The sequence below is a fragment of the Sarcophilus harrisii genome, chromosome 4 (genome assembly GCF_902635505.1).
Source record: "Sarcophilus harrisii chromosome 4, mSarHar1.11, whole genome shotgun sequence".
In the NCBI taxonomy this organism is placed as follows: domain Eukaryota; kingdom Metazoa; phylum Chordata; class Mammalia; order Dasyuromorphia; family Dasyuridae; genus Sarcophilus; species Sarcophilus harrisii.
Window position 1 is genome coordinate 725141 of NC_045429.1, and position 21539 is coordinate 746679.

A 21539-nucleotide genomic window follows, 5' to 3' on the forward strand; every position below is an offset into this window, starting at 1 on the left:
GCTGCTTTTTGGTTTTTGGCCCTGGGTCTTCCCCAGAGAGGCTGTGGGGGCAGTTCTGGCTCCTCATCCTTCTCCCAAGTTCCTTCCCCTCCAGGGCCTCCCCACATGTCCTCTGTCCAGCTTTGTTCTCAGCCCACAGTCCTCAGGCAGGTTTAGGCCGTCACCGAGCTCTCTGTGATCAGGCGATCCAGAGCCTCGGCTGCTCCCTGCCCCTCCACCCCATCCTCGGCCCTTAGTCCTGGCTGAGGGCTCGAGGGCCCCCTTTGGTGGGAGACCTTTTTTCTCTGTGTCCCCATTGTGAGTAAGCCCTTGCCAGAGGCTTGTTTGCGGGTTCCAGCCCTTTGTCCAGACAGAATTTCTGTGGTTTACTTCCCTCTTCTCTGAAGGTTGCCAGCTTAGAAATGTGAGTAAGCAAAAGCCCAGCGTCTTGCCCAGAGTGAGCCCACCTGGGGAGCTGCCAAGGGGCATCTACTCCTCCTCTCCTGACACAGCACCTCCTGGGCCCCGTCATACAGAGCGAGTGTCAGAAAAACAGGGAACGGGATGTTGTGGAGGGGGAAAGCGGGCTCTCTCCTCACTCCCCAACCACCCGGTGGTGTTTCCTGCGCGGACAGTGCGCTCTGGAGCTTCCTGAACTGTTGGCCCAAGTGCTGGAGGACGGGCAGTCACCTCGCCTCCCATATCCCCCACAAGGGTCAGCTTCCCTCTGTCCCTCCTTCCTGGTGTCCACTTCTTCACTCAGGGAGGCCTTGACTGGAGGAGTTCCTGACCAAGAAAGGTTTGGGGAATGGAACAGAAAGTCTCCCACGTCCTGGTGCTTTGGGTGTGAAGCTTTTCTGCTTTCCCAGTCAGCTGGGAAGCCGGAGGCAGGGAGGTCTCTTGCAGAAAGAACCCCAGTTACTCTGGAGTTTGGATAAAGTTCTGGTCTTAGCAGTGAATGGCCCGATTTTGTGTAAGAGCAGCCGGGTGGCACGGGGTAGGGTGCCAGGCCTGGAGACAGGAGGCTCTGCTTCAGATGTAGCCTCACATACATATCCTGAGTAAGACAGTTTTCTCATCTGTAAATTGGGCACAAGAACGGCACCTTCTGAATGGTATGTGAGGATCAAATGGGGTAGCGATTGTAAAGCACCGGGCAGTGTGTCTGGCACCTAGTAGGAGCTGGATAGACCATGCTGATGATCATTCCATCATTTATCTTCTGGCAGCGTTGTGCCAGGTCAGTAGACCAGTACGGTCACTCCTGTAACTGGGTCCTAGTGGACAGAGGGTTGCCTTTGAAGCTGGGGAGTCTCAGGGTTATCTGAGTCCTTCCTTGAGCCATGCTGGCTGTGGCATTCAAGAGGGAAGAGAAGGTATCCCGAAGGGGCTTTGCTTTTCCAAGAGTTCCTCGTACTTGGGGAACATACAGGGTCAGTTCCTTTAAGTAGAGAAGAACACTGGGGTGGTGAAGAGCTGGATCACTTCGGTCTATCTCAGCCCCCTCCCTTTGCTCCTGGTCTATCTCAGCAGCCTCTCTCTTTGTCATTGCCACCATCACAGATCAGACCCTTCTGGTCTCTCACCTGGATTGTTGGGGAAGTTCCCTAATGGGTCTTCCTGCTGTGGGTCTCTCGTCCCCCCTCCTTCCCCCCACCTTCCATCCCAGTCACATGTTCTTTCCAACAGTCCCAGTGTCTCCTTCTTGGCTCTGAGATGGATAGAAAGGCCTCGAGGGCCCTTTCCTGCCTGAGTGCTTCCTGAATCTCCATGCTTTTGTGGTCCAGCCCTTGGCCTCCATGGCAATTTTCCATAGGCTACCTCTTCATAAGTCAGCTTTAGTTTTGCTCAGGACTTCTTCCTCTGGAGGCTTTTCTAGTCCCCTCCTAAGTTGCCTTTTGAAGTTCACCTTGTGCTGTGATTCAGGATCTGCCAGTGGCTGCTGGAGGTCTAACTCAGGCTGGAGAATGGATCTCTTCCATGTGAGAGGATGATGATACAAGGAGACTAGGAGGCAGGAAAGGAGACTGCTGTTTTCTGACCTCTCTCCTCTTCCCTCTGCCTCCAGTTTCTTTCATTCCCAATCCCCAAGGAACTTCTGCATTAGTAAAGGCTGCTTTGCAATTCCTTCAAAGTTTCTGATTCACAGCTGTGGAGGCTCTCGGAAAATTGACCTGCCCCTTGACCCAGGCATGGCCCTTAACAACCTTGCATCTATTCAGTCAGGAGCCAGAAGGCATTTATGAAGTACCTGCTGTGTGTCAAGCACTGGGTTGCGCAACCTGAAGGGGAACCAAGCCATACTGCAAGCTGAAAAGCTGGGAGCAGTCACCAGGGTCAGGGGCCTTGCCTCAGAGGGAAGGAGATTCAACCTTTAGGAGACAGAAGGGTCAGAGTGGAGGAGAAGATGTAGGAAGACTTGCTTGTGGAGATGCTGAATGAGAAAGATGGCAGAAGATGTATCTTCTGCATGTGTTGGGTCTGCTTTCAGTGCCTTGCCTCTGGGTAACACTAGGGACACAATGAATTATTCCTCAAATAATTGCCAGTACGGAGGAGAGCAAGTGCTGTGTGAGTGTCAGGAAACCGTACTTGGTTTGCCTTCTGCCCCGCTTGGTGGCCTGCTGGAGATTTGGGGCCAGTCTACTTCCTAATATCTTAGTGTCAGAGGCTGTTGGGTCCCTTCCAGGTTTTCAGGCCCTGTGAGGATGGCATTTGGTCTGGACCTGTGCTAATGGCTGTTAACTGGAGACCTCATGGAGCAGGACTGACTTTTTCTTTCATAATAATAGCTTTTTATTTTTCAAAATATTTGCAAAGAGTTTAACAATTCACCCTTGCAAAACCTTGTGTTCCAAATTTTTCTCCTTCCCTCACCATCTCCCCCCTCCCCTAGATAGCAATATAGGTTGAACATGCAATTCTAAACATATTTCCACATTTATCATGCTGTGTAAGAAAAATCAGGTCAAGAAAGAAAGTACAAGCGAACAACAACGAAAAAAGATAAGAATGTCATGCTGTGATTCCCACTCAGTTCCCACAGTCTCCTCTGGGTGTAGATGGCTATTTCCATTAAAAAGATCATTGGAACTGGCCTGAATCATCTCCTTGTTGAAGAGATCCACGTCCAACAAAATTGATCATTGTTGGAATACATGGGAGCCACCTGCCAATAGCTGCTAGAGATCCAACCCAGAATGGATCTCCTCTTGTGAGAGGATGACACAGAGACTGACAGGCAGTTGCTGTTCTCTGACCTGTCTCCTGAGAGGCTGTTGCGTTGTCATTGTCGTTGTCGTTGTTGACTTCTCTCCTCCTCCCTCTGCCTCCAATTTATCTCACTCCCAGTTAGCAATCCCTGTGTTAGCAAAGATTGCCCTGCAACTCCTTCAGATACTGTGATCCCCAGCTGTGAAGGTTGGAGAATTGACCTGCCCCTTAACCATTTAAAAAACTTAAAAGCAAAAAACGGAATTGTCAAAGGAGAGGCACAGTTTGATAGCCCTTTTAGTATGGTTCCATATTGCTCTCCAGAATGGTTGGATCAGTTTGCAACTTTACCAACAATGCATTAGACTCTTTACTTCATATGCCACTGTACATTCTCGAAAATGGCATGGGAGGACACTTTAATTCCATAGTTTAATATTTTGAGGAGTGTCAGGTGATTTCTTTGATTAGTTTTGCAGGAGAAAAATCTGGCCTTTGAAACAATTATTAAAAACTGTCAACTCTTTTTCAAATCAACTTGAAATTTAAGTTTCCAACTCCCTTCTTCCGTGAAGTTTAAAGCAGAGCACACTACAGCATGGATGGGCTTTAATTAGCTGAAGCTCTTTATATCATCAGTTTTTGATTCATGCTGGGGTTTCAAGAACACCAGCTGGTTTCATTTATCGTAATGATGTTGGGTGAATTGGAATTTGTATTAATAGCTGTTACATTATATTTAAAAGATCTCCATATCACATGCTGTGTGATTACATAGTATGTTCTTTAAATACTTGTTTGTTCTCGAAAATGTGAGTAGGCAGTTGATTAAAGGGTAGTTTCAGCTATGTTCAGTATATTGGTAGGGTGGGGGTGAGAGATTTTAGTACTTTGAACAATAAAGGCTGGTCCTTCAACTTTAGTCTTGGAGACTTTGGAAATGAAAGAGTGATCCTTCTGCTTTGTGCTCTCTTCTAAAGAAGAGATGAGCACATTGTTCAAGGGAGCCTGAAAGTGAAGTTGTTGGTTTGGCAATTTCTGACCCTGGTTCTGTGGCTTTCGTGTGGGGTTTGAGAGTCTCGTCCCTTCAGAATTACAAATTTGAGCAAGTGACTAGTGGTTTCTACCATACAAAGCTCAGATATATTTATTGGGTTGGCTTATTAATGGATTACACAAGTAAGCATAGGCAGATGGATCTTTCAAAGAAAAATTGCCTCCTCGAAAAACCCTTTAAAACATTTAACTTTTTTTTTGCTGCATTTTACGTTTCAGGCCATTTCCCCTGCTCCTTCCCCAGCCCCGACTAGAAAAGGCATGTGTGCAGGTGTGTGACGCACTTAAGCACAAACATGCATGTGCTTAGGTGCAAACAAAGCTGTGCTCTGCATGCTTCTGTTGGTGAGTTCCTTCTCTGGAAGTGGACGGCTTTCCCCCAAGGTCTCTTGGAATTTATTTGAATATTGTAAATATCGAGAACAGTTTAGTTGTCCAGTTGTGATTGCTGTGACCGTGTCCGGTGTTCTCTTGGTTCTGCTTGTTTCCTTGTTTTTCTAAAATTGACCTGCTGCTCATTTCTTAGAGCACAGCCGAATTCCGTCACGATTGGACAACTTGTCAGGCATTCTCCAGTTGATGGGTGTCCCCTCGGTTTCCAATTTGTGGCCACCACAAAGAGAGCTGCTATATAAATAGCTTAAAACATAGAGATTCTTTTCCTGTTTCCCCGATCATGTTGGGAAGTTGACCTAATAGGTGGGACAAAGGGTACGCTTAGCTTTCTAACTCTTTGTCCATAATCCCCTCTGGCTCTCCAAAATAAAACGGTTGGAGAATCTTTCCCGCATCACCAATGTTTGTTTTTTTTTGTTGTTATTTCCCTTTTATTGTTTTCACCATTCTGATAGATTTTTGGAATTAAAATGTTTTTTGGTGTCTTTCTTCCTGCCCGCAGAGAAGGTACCACCTTGACAAGTTTTTAACCGGCCCATAGACATTGGGAGCCAAATATGAGTCTGGTGCTGTACAAGCTGAGTAATAATAGGCTTCGGTGGATTATAAATGACCTTAAAAAGTAATTGCCCAAATGTTTTGAATGATGGCTTTATGTTGCAAGCCTCTAATTTGCTAACTGAATTCTCTGGAGAGATGCACTCATGTGCACAGCCAGATCTTGTCCGTTTGCTTAAGAAGAAAAGCAGCAAAATACATTTCTTCATTACGGTAACATCTGACATTGGCCAGTTGCAGACTTTATTATAAACTTTTCTCATTGGCTTCAGTAATTGGTTCAGGTTTTAGATTTGATGAATGTTACATACTGGCGTGTATATATAGCTAAGATGGTAACTGAGCATGGGATTTTAAGCAGTTAGAATATTGCAGTTTCCTTGTACTATTTATTCATTATAAATTTATGGTTTTCCCCCAGTGTTCTCTGACATTATTTTATTAAATTTCTTAACTCAAGTATGATGTCTTTTACAACTGTGCCATCTTTCTGAAAGTCCAGAAAATGTGTGAGACTTGACGTTTTGGGCTAAAGCTGAGTGAAGGGCAAAGTGACAGAAATGAAGGGGGAGGAAGGAAAACTTCTGCTCCGTGTCCTAACATAGACTGAGTGCTGACCTGGCTCTCTTGGACAAAAATGTTATTGTCATGACCTGGTTTAAAGAGAAAGGCTTTTTCAATTATATTTTGTATTCCTATAACTTTTCATATTTTTTCTTGAATGTTTTCATGCACCACTTTAGTAAGGCAGGTAAAATCCTATGTTTTTATGATCAAAGGCAGTTATTTCATTGTGTAGGAAAACCTTGCCCGAGATCTCTTGAAACTTGTTGCATTGATGTACACCATCATTTAAACCCAGGACTCCATGGTATCATGGAAAGAACATCAAGCAAAGGGTGGGGGAGGGGAGAGATGACCTTTGCCTGGAATCTGTGTTTGATCTCGGACAAGACCTTTAATCACTTGGACTTAAACTGCTGCAACGCCATGGGCTGTCTGACCGTGATTGCAGGGGACCCCTATGAATACAGGTAATGAACCTTAAGTTGAGTTAAGTTAAGGAAGAGAATGTTCTTGGCCCTTTGATGGTGGACACATGGATTGGGTCAGCAGAAGCACAGAAACTCTCACCCAAAGTCTGCATGAGTTAGAAGAGGCAGCAGATCTTGGATTTAGGTGGTCTTAGTCCTCAGGCTTGTCTGTTCACCACTCCACGTTGCTGCTTGGAACATAGATAGATCAAATGGCATTTTTTATTAAATAGCCAACTTCTGGATGTTGTGTTGAAGGATGAAATGGTTTTCTTATAAAGCAAATAAATCTTTTTTTTTTTTCTTTTATTTATTTATTTATTTTTTATTTAATAGCCTTTTATTTACAGGATATATACATGGGTAACTTTACAGCATTAACAATTGCCAAACCTCTTGTTCCAATTTTTCACCTCTTACCCCCCCACCCCCTCCCCTAGATGGCAGGATGACCAGTAGATGTTAAATATATTAAAATATAAATTAGATACACAATAAGTATACATGACCAAAACGTTATTTTGCTGTACAAAAAGAATCAGACTCTGAAATATTGTACAATTAGCTTGTGAAGGAAATCAAAAATGCAGGTGTGCATAAATATAGGGATTGGGAATTCAATGTAATGGTTTTTAGTCATCTCCCAGAGTTCTTTTTCTGGGCATAGCTAGTTCAGTTCATTACTGCTCCATTAGAAATGATTTGGTTGATCTCGTTGCTGAGGATGGCCTGGTCCATCAGAACTGGTCATCATGTAGTATTGTTGTTGAAGTATATAATGATCTCCTGGTCCTGCTCATTTCACTCAGCATCAGTTTGTGTAAGTCTCTCCAGGCCTTTCTGAAATCATCCTGTTGGTCATTTCTTACAGAACAGTAATATTCCATAATATTCATATACCACAATTTATTCAGCCATTCTCTAACTGATGGACATCCATTCAGTTTCCAGTTTTTAGCCACTACGAAAAGGGCTGCCACAAACATTCGTTAAAGCAAATAAATCTTTAGTGATCTGAATAATCAGGCCCCATTTTAGTCATTTGGATTCTTGTAGTATGTGTTTGCTTCTGCAGGCAAGACTTTATGTTTTAGAAAGATTTTATTTTTTTCCCCAATTACATGTAAAAACAATTTTTAACATTTTGTCTCTATCTCTTTCTCTTAAATTTTTGAGTCTCAAATTCCATTCCTTTCCCCTTTTTGAGATGGTAAGCAATCTAATACAGGTTGAACACTTATAGTGTAAAACGTTTCCATTTTAGTCACTTTTTGCAAGAAAACTCAGCAGCAGCAAAAAAGAAAAATAGCATACTTGGATCTGCTTTCAGACTCTTTTCTCTGGAGGTGAATTGTATTTTTCATCGGGAGCCCTTTAGAGTTATCTTGGATCATTATATTGCTCAGAGGAGCTAAGTCATTCTCAGTTGATTCTTATATGATGTTTCTGTTACTTCATGCAGTGTTCTCGTCACTTCTCTTTCTACTCACTTCACTTTATATTCCTTTATGTAAGGCTTGCCAGCTTTTCTGCTTGTTCTGCTTGTCAGTTCTTATAGTACAATGATATTCCGTTAGTCATATACACAGCTTATTCAGCCATTCCTCAGATGGGCCTCCCCCTCGATTTCCAATTCATAGCCACCACAATAAGGGCTGCTATAATTATTTTTGTACAAATAAGTAGTTGTCATTTTCCCTCCTCACTCCCTCCTCCATTTTAAGAATCTTTTGGGGATACAGACCTAGGAATGATATTGCTGGATCAAAGGATGTTTATAGCCTTTTGAATATAGTTTCAGATTGTTCTCCAGAATGGGTGCCTGACTTACAAGTCCACTAACAGGGTATTAGTGTGTCAGTTTTCCCACATCCTCCCCAACATCCAGCTTTTTTTTTTTCTATATTAGTTATTGTGAATAGGTATCAGTTGTTTTAATTTTCATTTCTCTGATCAGTATTGATTTAAAGCACTTTTTCATATGACTAGATGGCTTTGACTTCAAAAACTGCAGGCAGGATTTAAAAAATAATTCCTTTTAATAGTCACGGCTATCACAAGAGCAAATATTTTAGTTAATGGCACTATCACACCCTCCTTAAAAATTATTTACATAATTATAAATTTAATTAACTGATTAAATTTTTTACTTTGTATAGTCTAAGTTTGGGGCAGGTGGGTGGCTCAGTGGTTGGAGTAGTTGTTGGAGTACCAAGTTGAGAGTTGGGAAGACTCATCTTTTTGAATTCAAATCTGGTCTCAGAGTTTACTAGCTGAGTGACCCCAGACAAGTCATGCAACTCTATTTGCCTCAGTTTCCTCACCAGTAAAGTGCGAAGAAGAGTGAAATGGCAAATCATTCCAGTGTCTTTGACAAGAAAACCCCAAATGGGGTAGTGAAGGGCCAGACCTGATTGAAATGACCCAGCAACAAGGACAAGTTTGTCTTTATGTGGAGCAGTGGATAATCTGCTCTGTTCTCCTTGGACTGGCAGGGGGAGGGGTAGTGTGACTCCCATGCTTTTTTGTGGTTGTCACAGATAAAATGATTCTCATAAAGGTGTTTTGGGAACTTTGATATCCTAGATTCAAGTGGTTTCTCTGGGACTGGAAGCCTCACCTTTGGCCATATCACCTGGTGTTCTCAGTAGTGTGCCCTGCATTTGATTGGATTGGCGCTCCTAGAGCGATGTCCGGGGCCCATGTGGCTAAGTCTCTTAGGGTGGCAGGATATTCTCTCTAGAAGAGAGAGGAATTCATAGATGTTGGTAATTGGAGTGAGCTCTGGTGTGACTTGGATCTCTTTCCTATTCTAACAGTTCTAGCCATTGTTGGGAGGCCTTCTTGTTGTTTGAGCTTATGGGTGGTACAGCTGATCAAAGATAAGGAGTGTGGTTTTCTAAGACCCATTTGTGCTGTGTTTTTATACATGAAGGGTCCCAGGTCACTTTCACATGGATCCCTAAACCAGTGATAGATTATGATGCGCAAAGTGGAAGTTTAAAGTGTCATTTTCTTGAATCTAAATATGTAGAATTAGTGTTTTGAATATAAGGCTCAAAGATGTGGGTATTTTTGTGAACTGACACCTTTGCTTTTATATTTGGAGTAGTAAAAACGGAGTGCATGTAGGGAGCGTGTGAAGACCATGTATTTTAAAATCAGCGGGAGTCAGGAATTCAGGTTAGGGTTAGGGTTAGGGTCCAAGGACTGAAGAAGTCTCCAGTGACCAGGAACTTGGGAGAGTATTGTTAATAGACAAACAGGGAATGAAAAACAGCCCCACGTTGAGTGCCAAATGTGAAGACCGCATATTTTAAAATCAGCCGGAGTCAGGAATTCAGGTTAGGGGAAAATCGTCAGTCTTTATTCTCAGTGAAGAAAGATCGGAGGCGGAGGAGAATGGACGATAGCAATGTGTGCAGCCGAGTCAAGAAGCTAGCTAGATCAGCAGCCAGGAGTATGGAACCCAGGCCCAATCTCTCCCAGCTTCTCTTCCTGTCTCTCTCTGCCTCTACCCACCAAAATCGTCATTTCCTATACAACACATCAGGACTTGCACAGAGAGTGGGCAGGGACCATTCTTTATCCAGTCATGTATATTAATAGAGATTAGTCCAATTACTATTTAGCCTCACGGACTTGGGACCTCAGCCCATTACAGGAGCGGAGACTGGAGGGCTGGGGGTAGGGTTCAATTGCATTTCAGCTTCTTCTCGGGGTATATTTATTCTGATTTTTTTTTTTCCTGATCTCATCTATAGGCTGAAGAGATGGAGAGAGGAATTGTGCTATGGGGAAAGAGCATTGATGCCCCTAGAACAGATCCAGCTTAGGTGGCTGGCTTCAGACTTGTGTGATCTGGGGCAAGTCAGGGCAAGTCATCTTGCTTCCCAGATCTCAGTTTCTTCATTTGTAAAACATGGTGGTTTGACTAGAGAGCCTTCAAGTCCATGACTTGAATAGGTTGTTAGTATTAAGAAATAATCATATAGGATGATTTTTAATGACACATGTATTAAGAACCACTTAACCCTTTAGATAGTTTGAATGCACTAAAGCCAAGAGTGCTGCATACTGTTAGAAAGTGGAAATCAACTGAGCTCCACAGGCTAGAAGTTTATTTCCATTGATTCCTTTTTTAAAACCAACCTTTTGGTCTTAACATTTATTTTCTTTTATTTTACTGTAGTCTTTAATGAAAAATGCTCTGGGTTTTGGCATTGTTGCTTTTCCATTTAGGATTCTTATTTCCTAGCCGTTAGATGGCAGCCAAGCGGAATTTTACACTTGATTCTCTCAGACTGATCTGTCTCCTTCCTGCAGGATTAGAGTTGCCAAAAGGATTTTGTATTTTGAAAAATTAATTTTGTTAGTAATATTAATGGTTTGATTGAAAGAGTCTCTGTTTTAAGAGCAGCCAGGAAATGGATTGGAATGAACTTCCTAGGGCTTTGAAAAGAAAGCTGAAATTGCGGAGTCAAATTTCATTATACATTCATTTTAGCTCTTTTTTTGTGAGGAAGGACTTCAGGGATTTTAAAAACAAGTTTGTGAAGATAAGAGTAAATTAACATGCTCTTCATATTGCGTGGTCTTATCTGGGAAGAGAAGAAATGCCAACAATCATTGGGTGTATTTGATTGGATGTAATTTTATTGGACTTGCACTTTCCCCCCCAAGATTCATTAAATTCATAAATGATATTGATAATCATCCATACAATATTTTGTGCCAAATGATAGATCTTTAAAAAATGTCAGAAGATATTATTGAATAAAAATGGAAGTAAAAAGAATTTTTATCACATCATTTGAGTTGATTCCTTTTTGTGGTTGTTTTTAAAAAAAATATGTTTCTGCGCACTGAGGTGTGAAGTAGGTAAGTTTGAAAGGCTCCTTCTCCACAAAATGGAGAGAGTAATGAGGAGCTTGGGAATCACTCCCATTTAGAGGTCAGAAATAAGACAGAAATCTACTCCAGGTCACTTAGACAGACCACAGCTGCACTGGCTGGAAAGAGCCATAGAAGCAAACAATCCCTTCTCTCCAGGAATTTGCGTGCCAATGGAGAAGAGGACATGGACAGAGAGACGTGGTATATGAAATGGGAACCAAATCTATACCCCAATCCCAAGCTAATCATTTGTTTTAATATTTGGTTTGAGTTTAAGTTTGTTGCTGTTGTATTATTTCCTCGAAAGAAACCATGAACCCGAATGGATGATTAATTCATCCTGGGCACTGGAGTGAGTGCTTGTGCCCTTAAACAAGGGTCACTTCCTGCTGTTGGAGTTGGAGCAGCTTCTTTCAAGTCTTCCAGGTCTGATGATGTTAGCAATGAAAGAAGACTCAAAAGAGCATCTCTTATTTGGGTTTGGCCAGTGAATGAGAGAGGGACAGTGGGCCCTGACCCAGGCCCCTCCTTTGTGGAGGTGTGCAGAGGCCTAGGAGAACACCCATGGGGAAAGAGTGTGAGACGCCCTGTGCAGGGCAGGTTATAGGCTTGCAATACACCCAGCTTTGATAGGACTACCCAGTGGCCCAAAGGACCTGAAGGCCCAGGCATGGAATCAGGAAGACTTGTTCTCTCTCAGGGCCCGTCAGTCATTATCATCTACAAATGAGTAAAGTTTTCCTTGGCTGTCCTAAAGATGACCTTCTTGCTGCTTTGATAGTAAGTTTTGATCATCTAAAGTGATTAGGTTCTGAGAGAGCTGGGAAGTACAATCTTCCCCAGGTCATGGAGTTCCGGCATCGAAGGCTCCAAACTCATCTTATCCTTTTCTCCATCTTGTCCTTGTGCAAACCCAAGGAGATGGACGGGCTTTGAATATGAAAATTGTCTGTCAACTCAGTGCCTAAAGAACATGGGGAGAGGTTCTGGAGAAGGTTAAGGCAAACAGCAGCCCTCAAGGAGGGGAGGGCCTCCGGTGAGTAACTCAGTCCTCCAGTTTCCACTGCATACTTGCATTGTTTTCTCTTTCAGCTGCCAGCATTTCTTAAGCTTGCTAATGGGTGATTAAGGGGTTATAATTACTAAGGCAATATTACAGCCAGGGAAATCTGGAGAAAGATAAGAAATTGGTAACATTTGCAAACAGCAGCTCAGCCATCACTAAAAAACCTGCCCAGCCAGGGCAGCTGGGGCAGCCAGCAACTGGTGCACGCTGCAGGGTAAAGGGGGCGGGCAGGGGAAGGGGCCCACTAAATGCTTGGGCAAACTTTCCTGCCCGCAGTCCGGCCAGCGGACTCTCAGGCCTGGGAGGAGAAGGAGGAGCCTGGTAACGATAATGATGACTCAAGAAAAGGAAGGCACCCAGAGGCCTTCTAAGGGCTGAAACTCATCTTGCTAAAATATTTGAAGTAATAGAGAAGTTTTTTACATGGCCTTTTAAAATTGAATAATAAGAAATTTATAATGTTTCAAAATGATAGCTGAGGTATTTTTTTTTCCTTTTTCTTTTTTTTTGCGGGGACAAATTGATGTGTGTATGTAGGGCTATTTAGTAGTGGTTTACAGACATATCTGTTAAATGTCATTAATTGGGCACCATACCCACCACTCCTTCAGGGAACTCTTGGACGATCAGTGATGTGGCAGATGGGTATCGATGCCAGCAGGAAAGCCAAGGACAGCCAGAGATGGTCTTTGGCCTTTTCATTTATTCATCTTCTCCTCAGTTGATTGATTTGCCATGTTGGGGACAGGTAGACTAGTAGAGGCCCAGGATTGCTGCTTGGGAGGCTGCCTGTGGTCAGTGGAGAGTAGTCTATGTTTTTTCATGAGGAATGACTTTGGACTTAAAAGATGGAACGGAAGAAAGCTCACTAGGACTTCCAGCCCCAGAGAAGCTGAGTGGTATTATTAGAGCACCCCGCTGTCCTCGGTGAATTTTTTTTTTTACTGTGACCACAGAAATGATGTCCTCAAGTACCAAAAGCAGGAGCAGATGTGCTCATGGAGAATGGATGAGGTGGACGGAGCGTGTGTCCCGTGTTTCTGGAAATCCAGGCAGCCTGCTTGGAGCCTTGGTCATTTCAGTCAGGAGTAAGCAGTGAGGACTTCTCCAAAGCGGCTCGTTCCAGGCTAACTCCCTTTCCTTGTTCCCAGGCTGTTAGACTGCTAAGTCAGGGAATGATGTGGCTCTGGGCCTGGGCCCCAGGATGACTGTCATCTGCCTCGGAGGTACTTGTAATTGTAAGTTGGGGAGCTTTCGCATTTATTCCCTTTTTTCTCTTCAGGATCATTTGGCTGGCTTCACTGGGGGACCCACTCTTGAAAAATGGGCCAGCTCTTAGGAGAGATGGTGAACTCCCTTTGCTCGTTTTTCAGTCTTGTTCCTAGTGTGTCATGAAAGGCCTTGTTTTTGTTTTCTTGTTTGTATTTCTTTGTGGGAAAGTATGGGCAACATGGACTCTTTGGACTCTTATGGTTGTAAATAGCTAAAGTGGTTTTGATGTCTTCCTGGGGGGATGGGAATTGGGAGAGATCATTTTTATTGTGCTTCAGGGGGTGGTGAGAAAGGAAGCAACTTTTGATGGGACATTTGATTGTTTGTGAGGAGTATTCTCAAACCCAGGACCAAGAAAATGGTGGCCTTGTGCACCAGGATCTCTCTGTTGCAGGGAAAGGTATAAGAATGGATAAAGAGATGGAGAAATTATACAGTGGACTAGTGAAGTCATGTAATTTTATCTTTTGTTTTTATATCACCTTTATTTACAAATCTCTGTCAATGCAAATGTAACCAGGAAGAATAACCAGAAAGGAGAGGGGAAGCCATTCAACAAGTTCTAACAAATTCATCTGTTATATTCGTGATCTCTATTTCCCCTACACTTGGTCTCCAACCTTTCTAAAGAAGGGAAGGGGAAATGGATTTTCTCACATTTCCTTTGATGACAAAGACGATAATTAGAATTACAGATGTTGAATTTTGTTTTTTATTCTTCTTTAACAAATCTCTCTTTGGGGGGCTTTAAAGAAACTTGGTTATGGGGAGGATGTGTGAGGAAGCAAAAGTAAAAAGTGAGCTCACAAGAGTCCAGGCTTACTGAGGGTCATGTTCCTGGGATGTCTGCCCCTCCTGGTTGGTCCTTAACTTGGGAGCTTCTGGAGGAGCAGCACACTGGGTCACAGACCAGGAAAGGAAGGGAATTCTGGTCTGATTTGGGAATTGGCTTGACTGGATTCAGCTTGTTAAAGAAGAGGTATTATAATTGGCACCAAATCAGAGGAGGAAGTAAAAACCAGCGGAAGATTGGGTGTGTAGTTGAGGCAGTTCCCCTTTCACCTCTAAACAGCTGGGTGGTGGGGCCAGAACGAAGTAGACACAGAAGCAGGCGGCTGATCTGGGGCTTTTTTTTTTATTTTTTTTATTTTTTTATTTTTTATTTAATAGCCTTTTATTTACAGGTTATATGTATGAGTAACTTTACAGCATTAACAATTGCCAAACCTCTTGGGGCTTTTCTTTAGGCCATTCTGGGTCTGTGTGAAGCGCTTTTTAGATTAGTTAATTTTTAATCTTCTTTTAGCGTGCCTTTCTTTCTGTGTCCAGCCTTTAGCACCCAGCTGGGCCGTGGTAAGTGCTTAAAGAAGTATTTGGTGGTTTGCTCGCTAGTGTTGCGCACAGTGTGAGTGGTGGAGGTAGACACACTAAGTGTTCTCAGGGAAGGCAGAACGTGGGAATCTCACCAGTTCGATGGCCAGCTAGAGGACACTAGTGACTCTATATCTCCATCAGGAGATGGTTTGGTTTGGCTCCCTTGGTCTCACCCAGGCCCTTCCTTACTGCCCACCCCACATGGGCCCTTTGAGGAGATGCCGCAGGAGGGTGGAGCGACTGAAGCATTTGGGCTCCCTGACGGTTTTGCTTGGGGGTTTTCTGTTATCTTTGGGTCCTGCTTTGAATTCAGCATTTTATTTTTCCTTTAAGGTATTTAACATTGATATGTCTTCATTGAATGAATGAAGAGGAGAAGGGTTGTGTCCATACAGTTTAAAAGGCCGTCTTTTATAGGCTGGCTTTTAGTTCTTTCCTACCTGCGGGGTCAGGCTGATAACCTAGTCTTTTTTTTTTTTTTTTTTTTAATTTAATAGCCTTTTATTTATAGGTTATATGCATGGGTAACTTTACAGCATTAACAATTGCCAAACCTCTTGTTCCAATTTTTCACCTCTTACCCCCCAACCCCTCCCCCAGATGGCAGGATGACCAGTAGATGTTAAATATATTAAAATATAAATTAGATACACAATAAGTATACATGACCAAACCGTTATTTTGCTGTACAAAAAGAATCAGACTCTGAAATATTGTACAATTAGCTTGTGAAGGAAATCAAAAATGCATGTGTGCATAAATATAGGGATTGGGAGTTCAATGTAATGGTTTTTAGTCACCACCCAGAGTTCTTTCTCTGGGCGTAGCTGGTTCAGTTCATTACTGCTCCATTAGAAATGATTTGGTTGATCTCATTGCTGAGGATGGCCAGGTCCATCAGAACTGGTCATCATATAGTATTGTTGTTGAAGTATATAATGATCTCCTGGTCCTGCTCATTTCACTCAGCATCAGTTTGTGTAAGTCTCTCCAGGCCTTTCTGAAATCATCCTGTTGGATAACCTAGTCTTGAATTCCTTTTATTGTTTGGTGTAGTTTTACATTCAACTCGGTTTTTGTGTAAGTGAGCTTTAAAGAAACACAGGGAAATTGTCTGGTCGTTTTTTCTTTTGCTGGTGTGTCCCTGATGGAGTCCATGCCAGTACAGAGGTGCTTGTGCTGAAGTGGCTGGCTGCTCTCTGCTCACTGCAGATTTCAGCTCTTCGTGTCTGCCTGTGGTTGGGGGGACACTTGTCTTCTTGGGGCTCCCTCCATGATGCTGGGGGCCTCCCTCCCTGCCATGGAGGCTCTGGATTCTCCTCCCTTCTCTTCTTGCCATGTGAGTGATGGTGTTTGGGTCCTGCCCATTTCTTGGGCGATAGCTTTTACGGCCACGTGCATAATTCCTTGTTTATGGTGGATGTAGTCTGCTCTCACCTGCCATCCGCCTTTCCACTATCTTTCTGGGTAACCCTCTGTTGTAGCCATCTTGATTGAGAGCTCAAAGTATAAGAGCCCTTTGATCTCAGAGGCGAGATGAGTGAGGTGAGAGACTCAGAGAGTGTGAAAAGGGCTCCAGTTAGTTCATCAAGCCATACAGTTGTTGATCTGCATTTTGGCAAGTGTGATCAGTGGGTGAACAGAAGGTGATCCCCAATCCCCATTCAGAGAAGCAGCTCGTGGGCGCTGCGTATGCATGATATCTGCCAATGAGAAGAGAGCCGATCCAGCCACTTCAGCAACCTGCTCACAGGCGAGAGGCCCTGTCCAGGCATCACTTCTCCTTGCTCAACAAGGGCGTTTTTGCAATGTGGCTGAAAACTCATTGTGCATCAAGGGTCAAGGTGGCCTTGGTACTCCCTCTTGGCAGAGTCACGTACCCTGGCAACCCTCAACTTACTTTTTAAAATTATAATGTGGGGGCAAAGTCAATGGCACAGAGTACTGGCCCTGGAGTCGGGAGGTTCAGATGTGACATTTCATACTTCCTAGCTGTGTGACTCTGAGTAAAGTCATTTAACCCCAATTGCCTCAGGAAAAAAAATTTTAAAAAGAAAATTATAATGCGATTGTAATGAGATTCCCTGTCATAGGACAGAACTAGCCAAGTGTTCATGTTTCTAAAACAGCTGTAGGTCTAAGACTGGACAAAAAGGATTTTTGCCCTTGTTTTTTTCTGTGTGGACAGTTGGGCCAAACCCTGAAAGTGATGAAATCAGCTCAAGGTAATCCACATCAGGAGTATCTGCAGAACTTTGCTTCCAGTTTAAATGTGATCTCCTTTGTGACAGCGGAGATCAGTTTGCCTTTATTGAGCCCGTCTCTCAATTTTAGTCCTTGCTTAATGTTCGTGATAGGGTCATCGAACAAGGATGACTGTATTCTATATTCCAGTGAATCCTGTTTGATTTGGACATGCTGCTGGAGAATCTTTATGGTGGTGGGCCACCATCTCAGATGGAATGCTTTTAAAACTTTGTCAGCTGATGCTGTTCTTTTCATCACTGTCAAATGTGAATGCACAGATGTGGTTCCCTGTTCCCTACCAATACACTTATTAAAGATAGCCACACAATATATGGGTATAAAGGTTTGTTTTTTGACTTTATGCTGTTGGGAATGTAGGTATGGTCGTCTCTCAGGTGCCATTTCAAAAAAAGAAAGAAAAGAAAGGTCAGATTTTTTCTTCCCTTTTGATCCTTTAGTGCTCTCAAAAATGATTTTTTTCAATCATTAGCCTGTTTATGCTTTTTTCAGTTCATTTTTGTTTACTTTCTATTTTCCCAAGATAGAAATGCAAACCTATGATGTTGTGAGATTTCTCTTACCCTTGACGTGGAAAAGTTTGTTATAAAAATCTTTATAGATTTTCTTCTCTTTCTTTTCCTCCTCCTTGTGTTATGATGGAGTGATTAGTGTTTGTCAACTGAAAGATGTTATTGATTATGTGGATATTTTCACCTCCATCCATTTTTTTTTTTCGTTGTTATATATAACTTGTTAAATAGGTCAAACTTGTTTTTAATAGTGTACCACATATCTTCCCCATTTTTATTTTTTGAGGTTTGTATTCATTTTTTTCTTTGTGCTAAGAACTCGGTTTTCTGCCTTCATAATTGATTTAGCAATGACTCCTACCTCAGTAATGAGTTTGTCTCCTGTAAAATATAATTCATTAATTTTTTTGCAGGGGAGGGTCCATGTTTGGTTAGGACCAGACCAAATGTCTCATGGAATTAGGCTTTGTGCTGTCTTCAGAACTAGTATAAAAATGCCTCCTCTTGTTGCCCAGCCTAGGAAAGTCCATGAGTTATGCTTCCATGCCCTACAATTTGATTCTGCCTTCTATGGGTAATGGCAAGATCATAAGATGAGTTCCTTCCATAGTAAGCACGGGAGACAAGAATCTCATGATTGGGGCATTTTTAAGGCAAGTCAATATTTATAAATTGTCTGAAAACTACAATTTTTTTCCTTTCCTCTTCCCCCTTTTCTTTTCTGATACTGTCACTATTGATGCTCAAAACTGGACCCCTTCCCATTTGTTTCTTAGATTTCTCTGGACAGTCTATTAGTTGCTCTTGACTTTCTCTTTAGATTGAGTCAGGCAAGTTTTCGGAAAGCAAATACCTGGATGATTGTTTGTCCTCTATTTACAGAGAAGACTAGTGACATCATGGCCTGATGTCTTACAGTGGGACAGCTGGATTTTAAGTGAGGAAAACTTGTATAAAGTCAAGACCACCAACAGTGGCCCAGGATGCAGTGAATGATCTTGTCGTTGGTATCTAAGCCCTTTGGGGTGCCTGGTGTGGCCGCCATGTTGGCCATCGGGAGAACTTGTTCTCCTTTGCCCTTCTGTTGGGAAAGTCTTCATGTTCTTGGGCTAGACACCTGCCTGACTCAGCAATGGGTTTTTGAGGCCTGTTGGTTATCCTCAGCCAGAGTTAGGCTGTCTGTTGAGATGGTTTTTTTAGGGGATGGCCACTGTTCTTGAGCAGCTTCTCGGAACAAAGAGCCACAGAGGGAGTTGGAAAGCAGCATTCACCTCTGGGGTGTTAGTCCTCCTGAACTCCTGTACACCCCACTGCTACACAGACATAGTATTTGGGACATCAACAGAACCTGCCAGCATTTGGTGCTTTCTTGGTAGAGATCAGCTCCATGGTGCTGTCTGGTGTTGGAGAGAGGCTTTGGGGAGGTCATGGTGGTTTTCTGTAATAGTTGCTGCATTAACAGTAGCCTAGAGTGTGCTTTTCTTATTGATATGTTTATTTCACAGTTTCTGACATTGGGCATTTTAGGATAAGGATTTAGAAAAGATTATTCATAGAATGAATAATTCAAGAGGTGATCCAATGTTGCTGAATCCTATAAAATATTTTTTATCAGGAGTTCTTAAACCTTACTCTTTCTTTTGTGCCATGGGCCCCTTCAGCAGTTTGAAACCTCCAGGCCTCTTCTCAGAAAAAATATTTTGAGTAATTTTTTTTAATAATTGAAGAATATGTAAATTTCAGTTAGGATCTTGTAAGAATAAATATTTTTTAACCCAAATTACAGATCCCCTAAAATCTGCAAACATTAGTCTCTAAACCTTGGTTTAAGACAGAAAATTGAAGCTTTCTTCAAAAGCTCTGAGTTTTTCAATCAGAATAATTTGAAGATTTTATAATTTCTAGAGGTAAAAGCTACTGATTTTTATTTTACTTCTTAAAAAAGATAAGTTGAGATTTATTTTGTCAAAAATTGTTTTCTTTTTTGCAAGTTTTTGTACTCAGCTTTTTAATTAGACAATGAACAGACTTTCTGATGAAAAATTGGTATAACCAGCAGAAAAAATTTTGAACTAATTAATCTCTGCCAAAAATGTTAAGATTCTGTTCTGAATCAGCACACGGACACCTCAGCTTTGTGGGAGCAGCTTCTCTGTTTTCAGTTTCCCCTAGGGTCTCAAGAAGTCCACAGTAAATGTCTCTCAAATATCTGCTAAGTTCAGCTGTCAGATATAATGCAAGTTAAACGGACATACTACAGCCTATAAATGGCTACTTATAATTGACAACTTTGTGAAGCTGTAGAAGAGTCCTCAGTTTTAAAAGTAATGATAAAAAATTCTAAGCAGGCCCCTGGCGTTTTTACACAGGGATTATTTACTGCTGATTTCAGAAGGACAAGATTTGTTCTTTGACCTCTCCTGTCTCTGTAAGCCTTGACACCCTGGCCATCCAGGGTCCCATCTCATTTTCCTTTGCGCCTGCGGTGACTAGATCTTAGCTTGTTCTCCACTTCGCATTTTTCCTTCTTCTGGTTGGCTGTGTGTGTGGCATGTGTAGGGGGGGGGGGGAGTGTTCAGGCAGGTGGGCTTCTCCATCTGATCTTGCAGCTCTCCATGTCCAAATTTGGGCACATCCCTTTAGGAGGCCCTCCGTCGGGGTCCGACCCAGCCCCCAGCTCCCCCCCCCCCGCCCCGTTCTCTCTTGTTCTCCGGTCTTGGGTGCTTATCCTGTATTAAAACTGAATTCGTTTCGCATTTCTTTAGCCCCTAGGAGGCACAGGGCAGTTTGCTAGTTTCTAAGGATACCCAGAAAGCCCCTTTCCTGGAGGAGTGCACACAGAAAGGCTCTCGCAACACAGTTCACAGAGCGACCCATCTGGGTGAGAAGTGTAAGAAAGCTCCTGTCCACTGACCTTTCTTAAAGGGAAGCATCTCTGCCTTCCATTTGGGGGAATGTGGCTTGAGGCCTCCATTCAGGACTTGCTGACTCCTGCCTGCTGCCTCAGCTGTGGGTGGGAAGGTTTCCACCCGATGGTTCCCCTCGCCCCCACCAAGGAAGTGCTAACACTGCTCAGGGGGCTATGATGGGCTCCTCCTGCGAAGTCTCTTTGGGCTTCTCTCTCTGTCCCTGGCTGGAAGGGCTTGGACCAAGGAGTCCAGCTGGCGAAGGCCCAGTTTCAGTGATGCATTTTCCCGTTCAGCTCCCAGAAAGCAGAATTCCTTCCTGGTTCCCATTTCTGCCAGGATTGCTTTCCCTAATTGAGGGTCCCCTGTTTCTCCCAAGTAAAATGTTTGCTAACCTGTTTCAGGTCGCTCACGGTTTGCACTCAGTTTTTCTCCCTTGTTACCAGTGCGCTTTGGTGAGATGTCTCCCTTTGTCTCTGTAGTTATCAGAGACTGTTACAGACGATTGCCGTACTCGAGGCTCAACGTACTCAAGCAGTCCAAGACCTCGAAAGTTTAGGCAGACACCAGAGAGAAGCACTGAGAGATCCCATTGGATTTGTGGAAAAACTCCAGAAGAAGGTACCGAGTGGATGTTTTTAAAGCTTTCTTGGGATCTGTTATCTGGTGTGTTCTGGTTTGTGGGGGTCATGTACGTTGGGACCGGCTTTCTCTCCTCGCCCTTTCCCTGCTCCTGGGCCACGGGGGACACATGGGGGCCAGGCCCCCCGGGCCTTTGTCCATCTGATTCCCCCTTGCTGAGGCCAGAGAAGAAGGCTTCTGGCACTCACGATCTCCCCCCCGGCCGGCAGGGAAGGGTCTTCTCAAAGGCTGCTTAAGGCTTCAGACATGGGGGTCTGATCATTTTGTAGAGAGAATTTCCTATTAATAAAAATGGGCGCCCTGTTAAAGTCCTTGCGGCATTTATGCAAGAAATGAAAATGAGTTAATCTCCACATCCCTTTTTTGAAAA

At 43.2% G+C, this 21539-nt stretch overlaps 1 protein-coding gene across 2 annotated transcripts in view; it reads left to right on the plus strand.

The window, feature by feature from the left end:
• The window catches only part of ZZZ3 (zinc finger ZZ-type containing 3), a 66641-nt gene that overhangs the window by 35698 nt on the left and 9404 nt on the right, over positions 1–21539 (plus strand). For both annotated transcript variants that reach the window (XM_031968854.1, XM_031968855.1), the window contains exon 4: positions 21010–21148. In XM_031968854.1, the coding sequence (XP_031824714.1) occupies positions 21010–21148 (139 nt within the window). The remainder of the gene's footprint in view (positions 1–21009; positions 21149–21539) is intronic.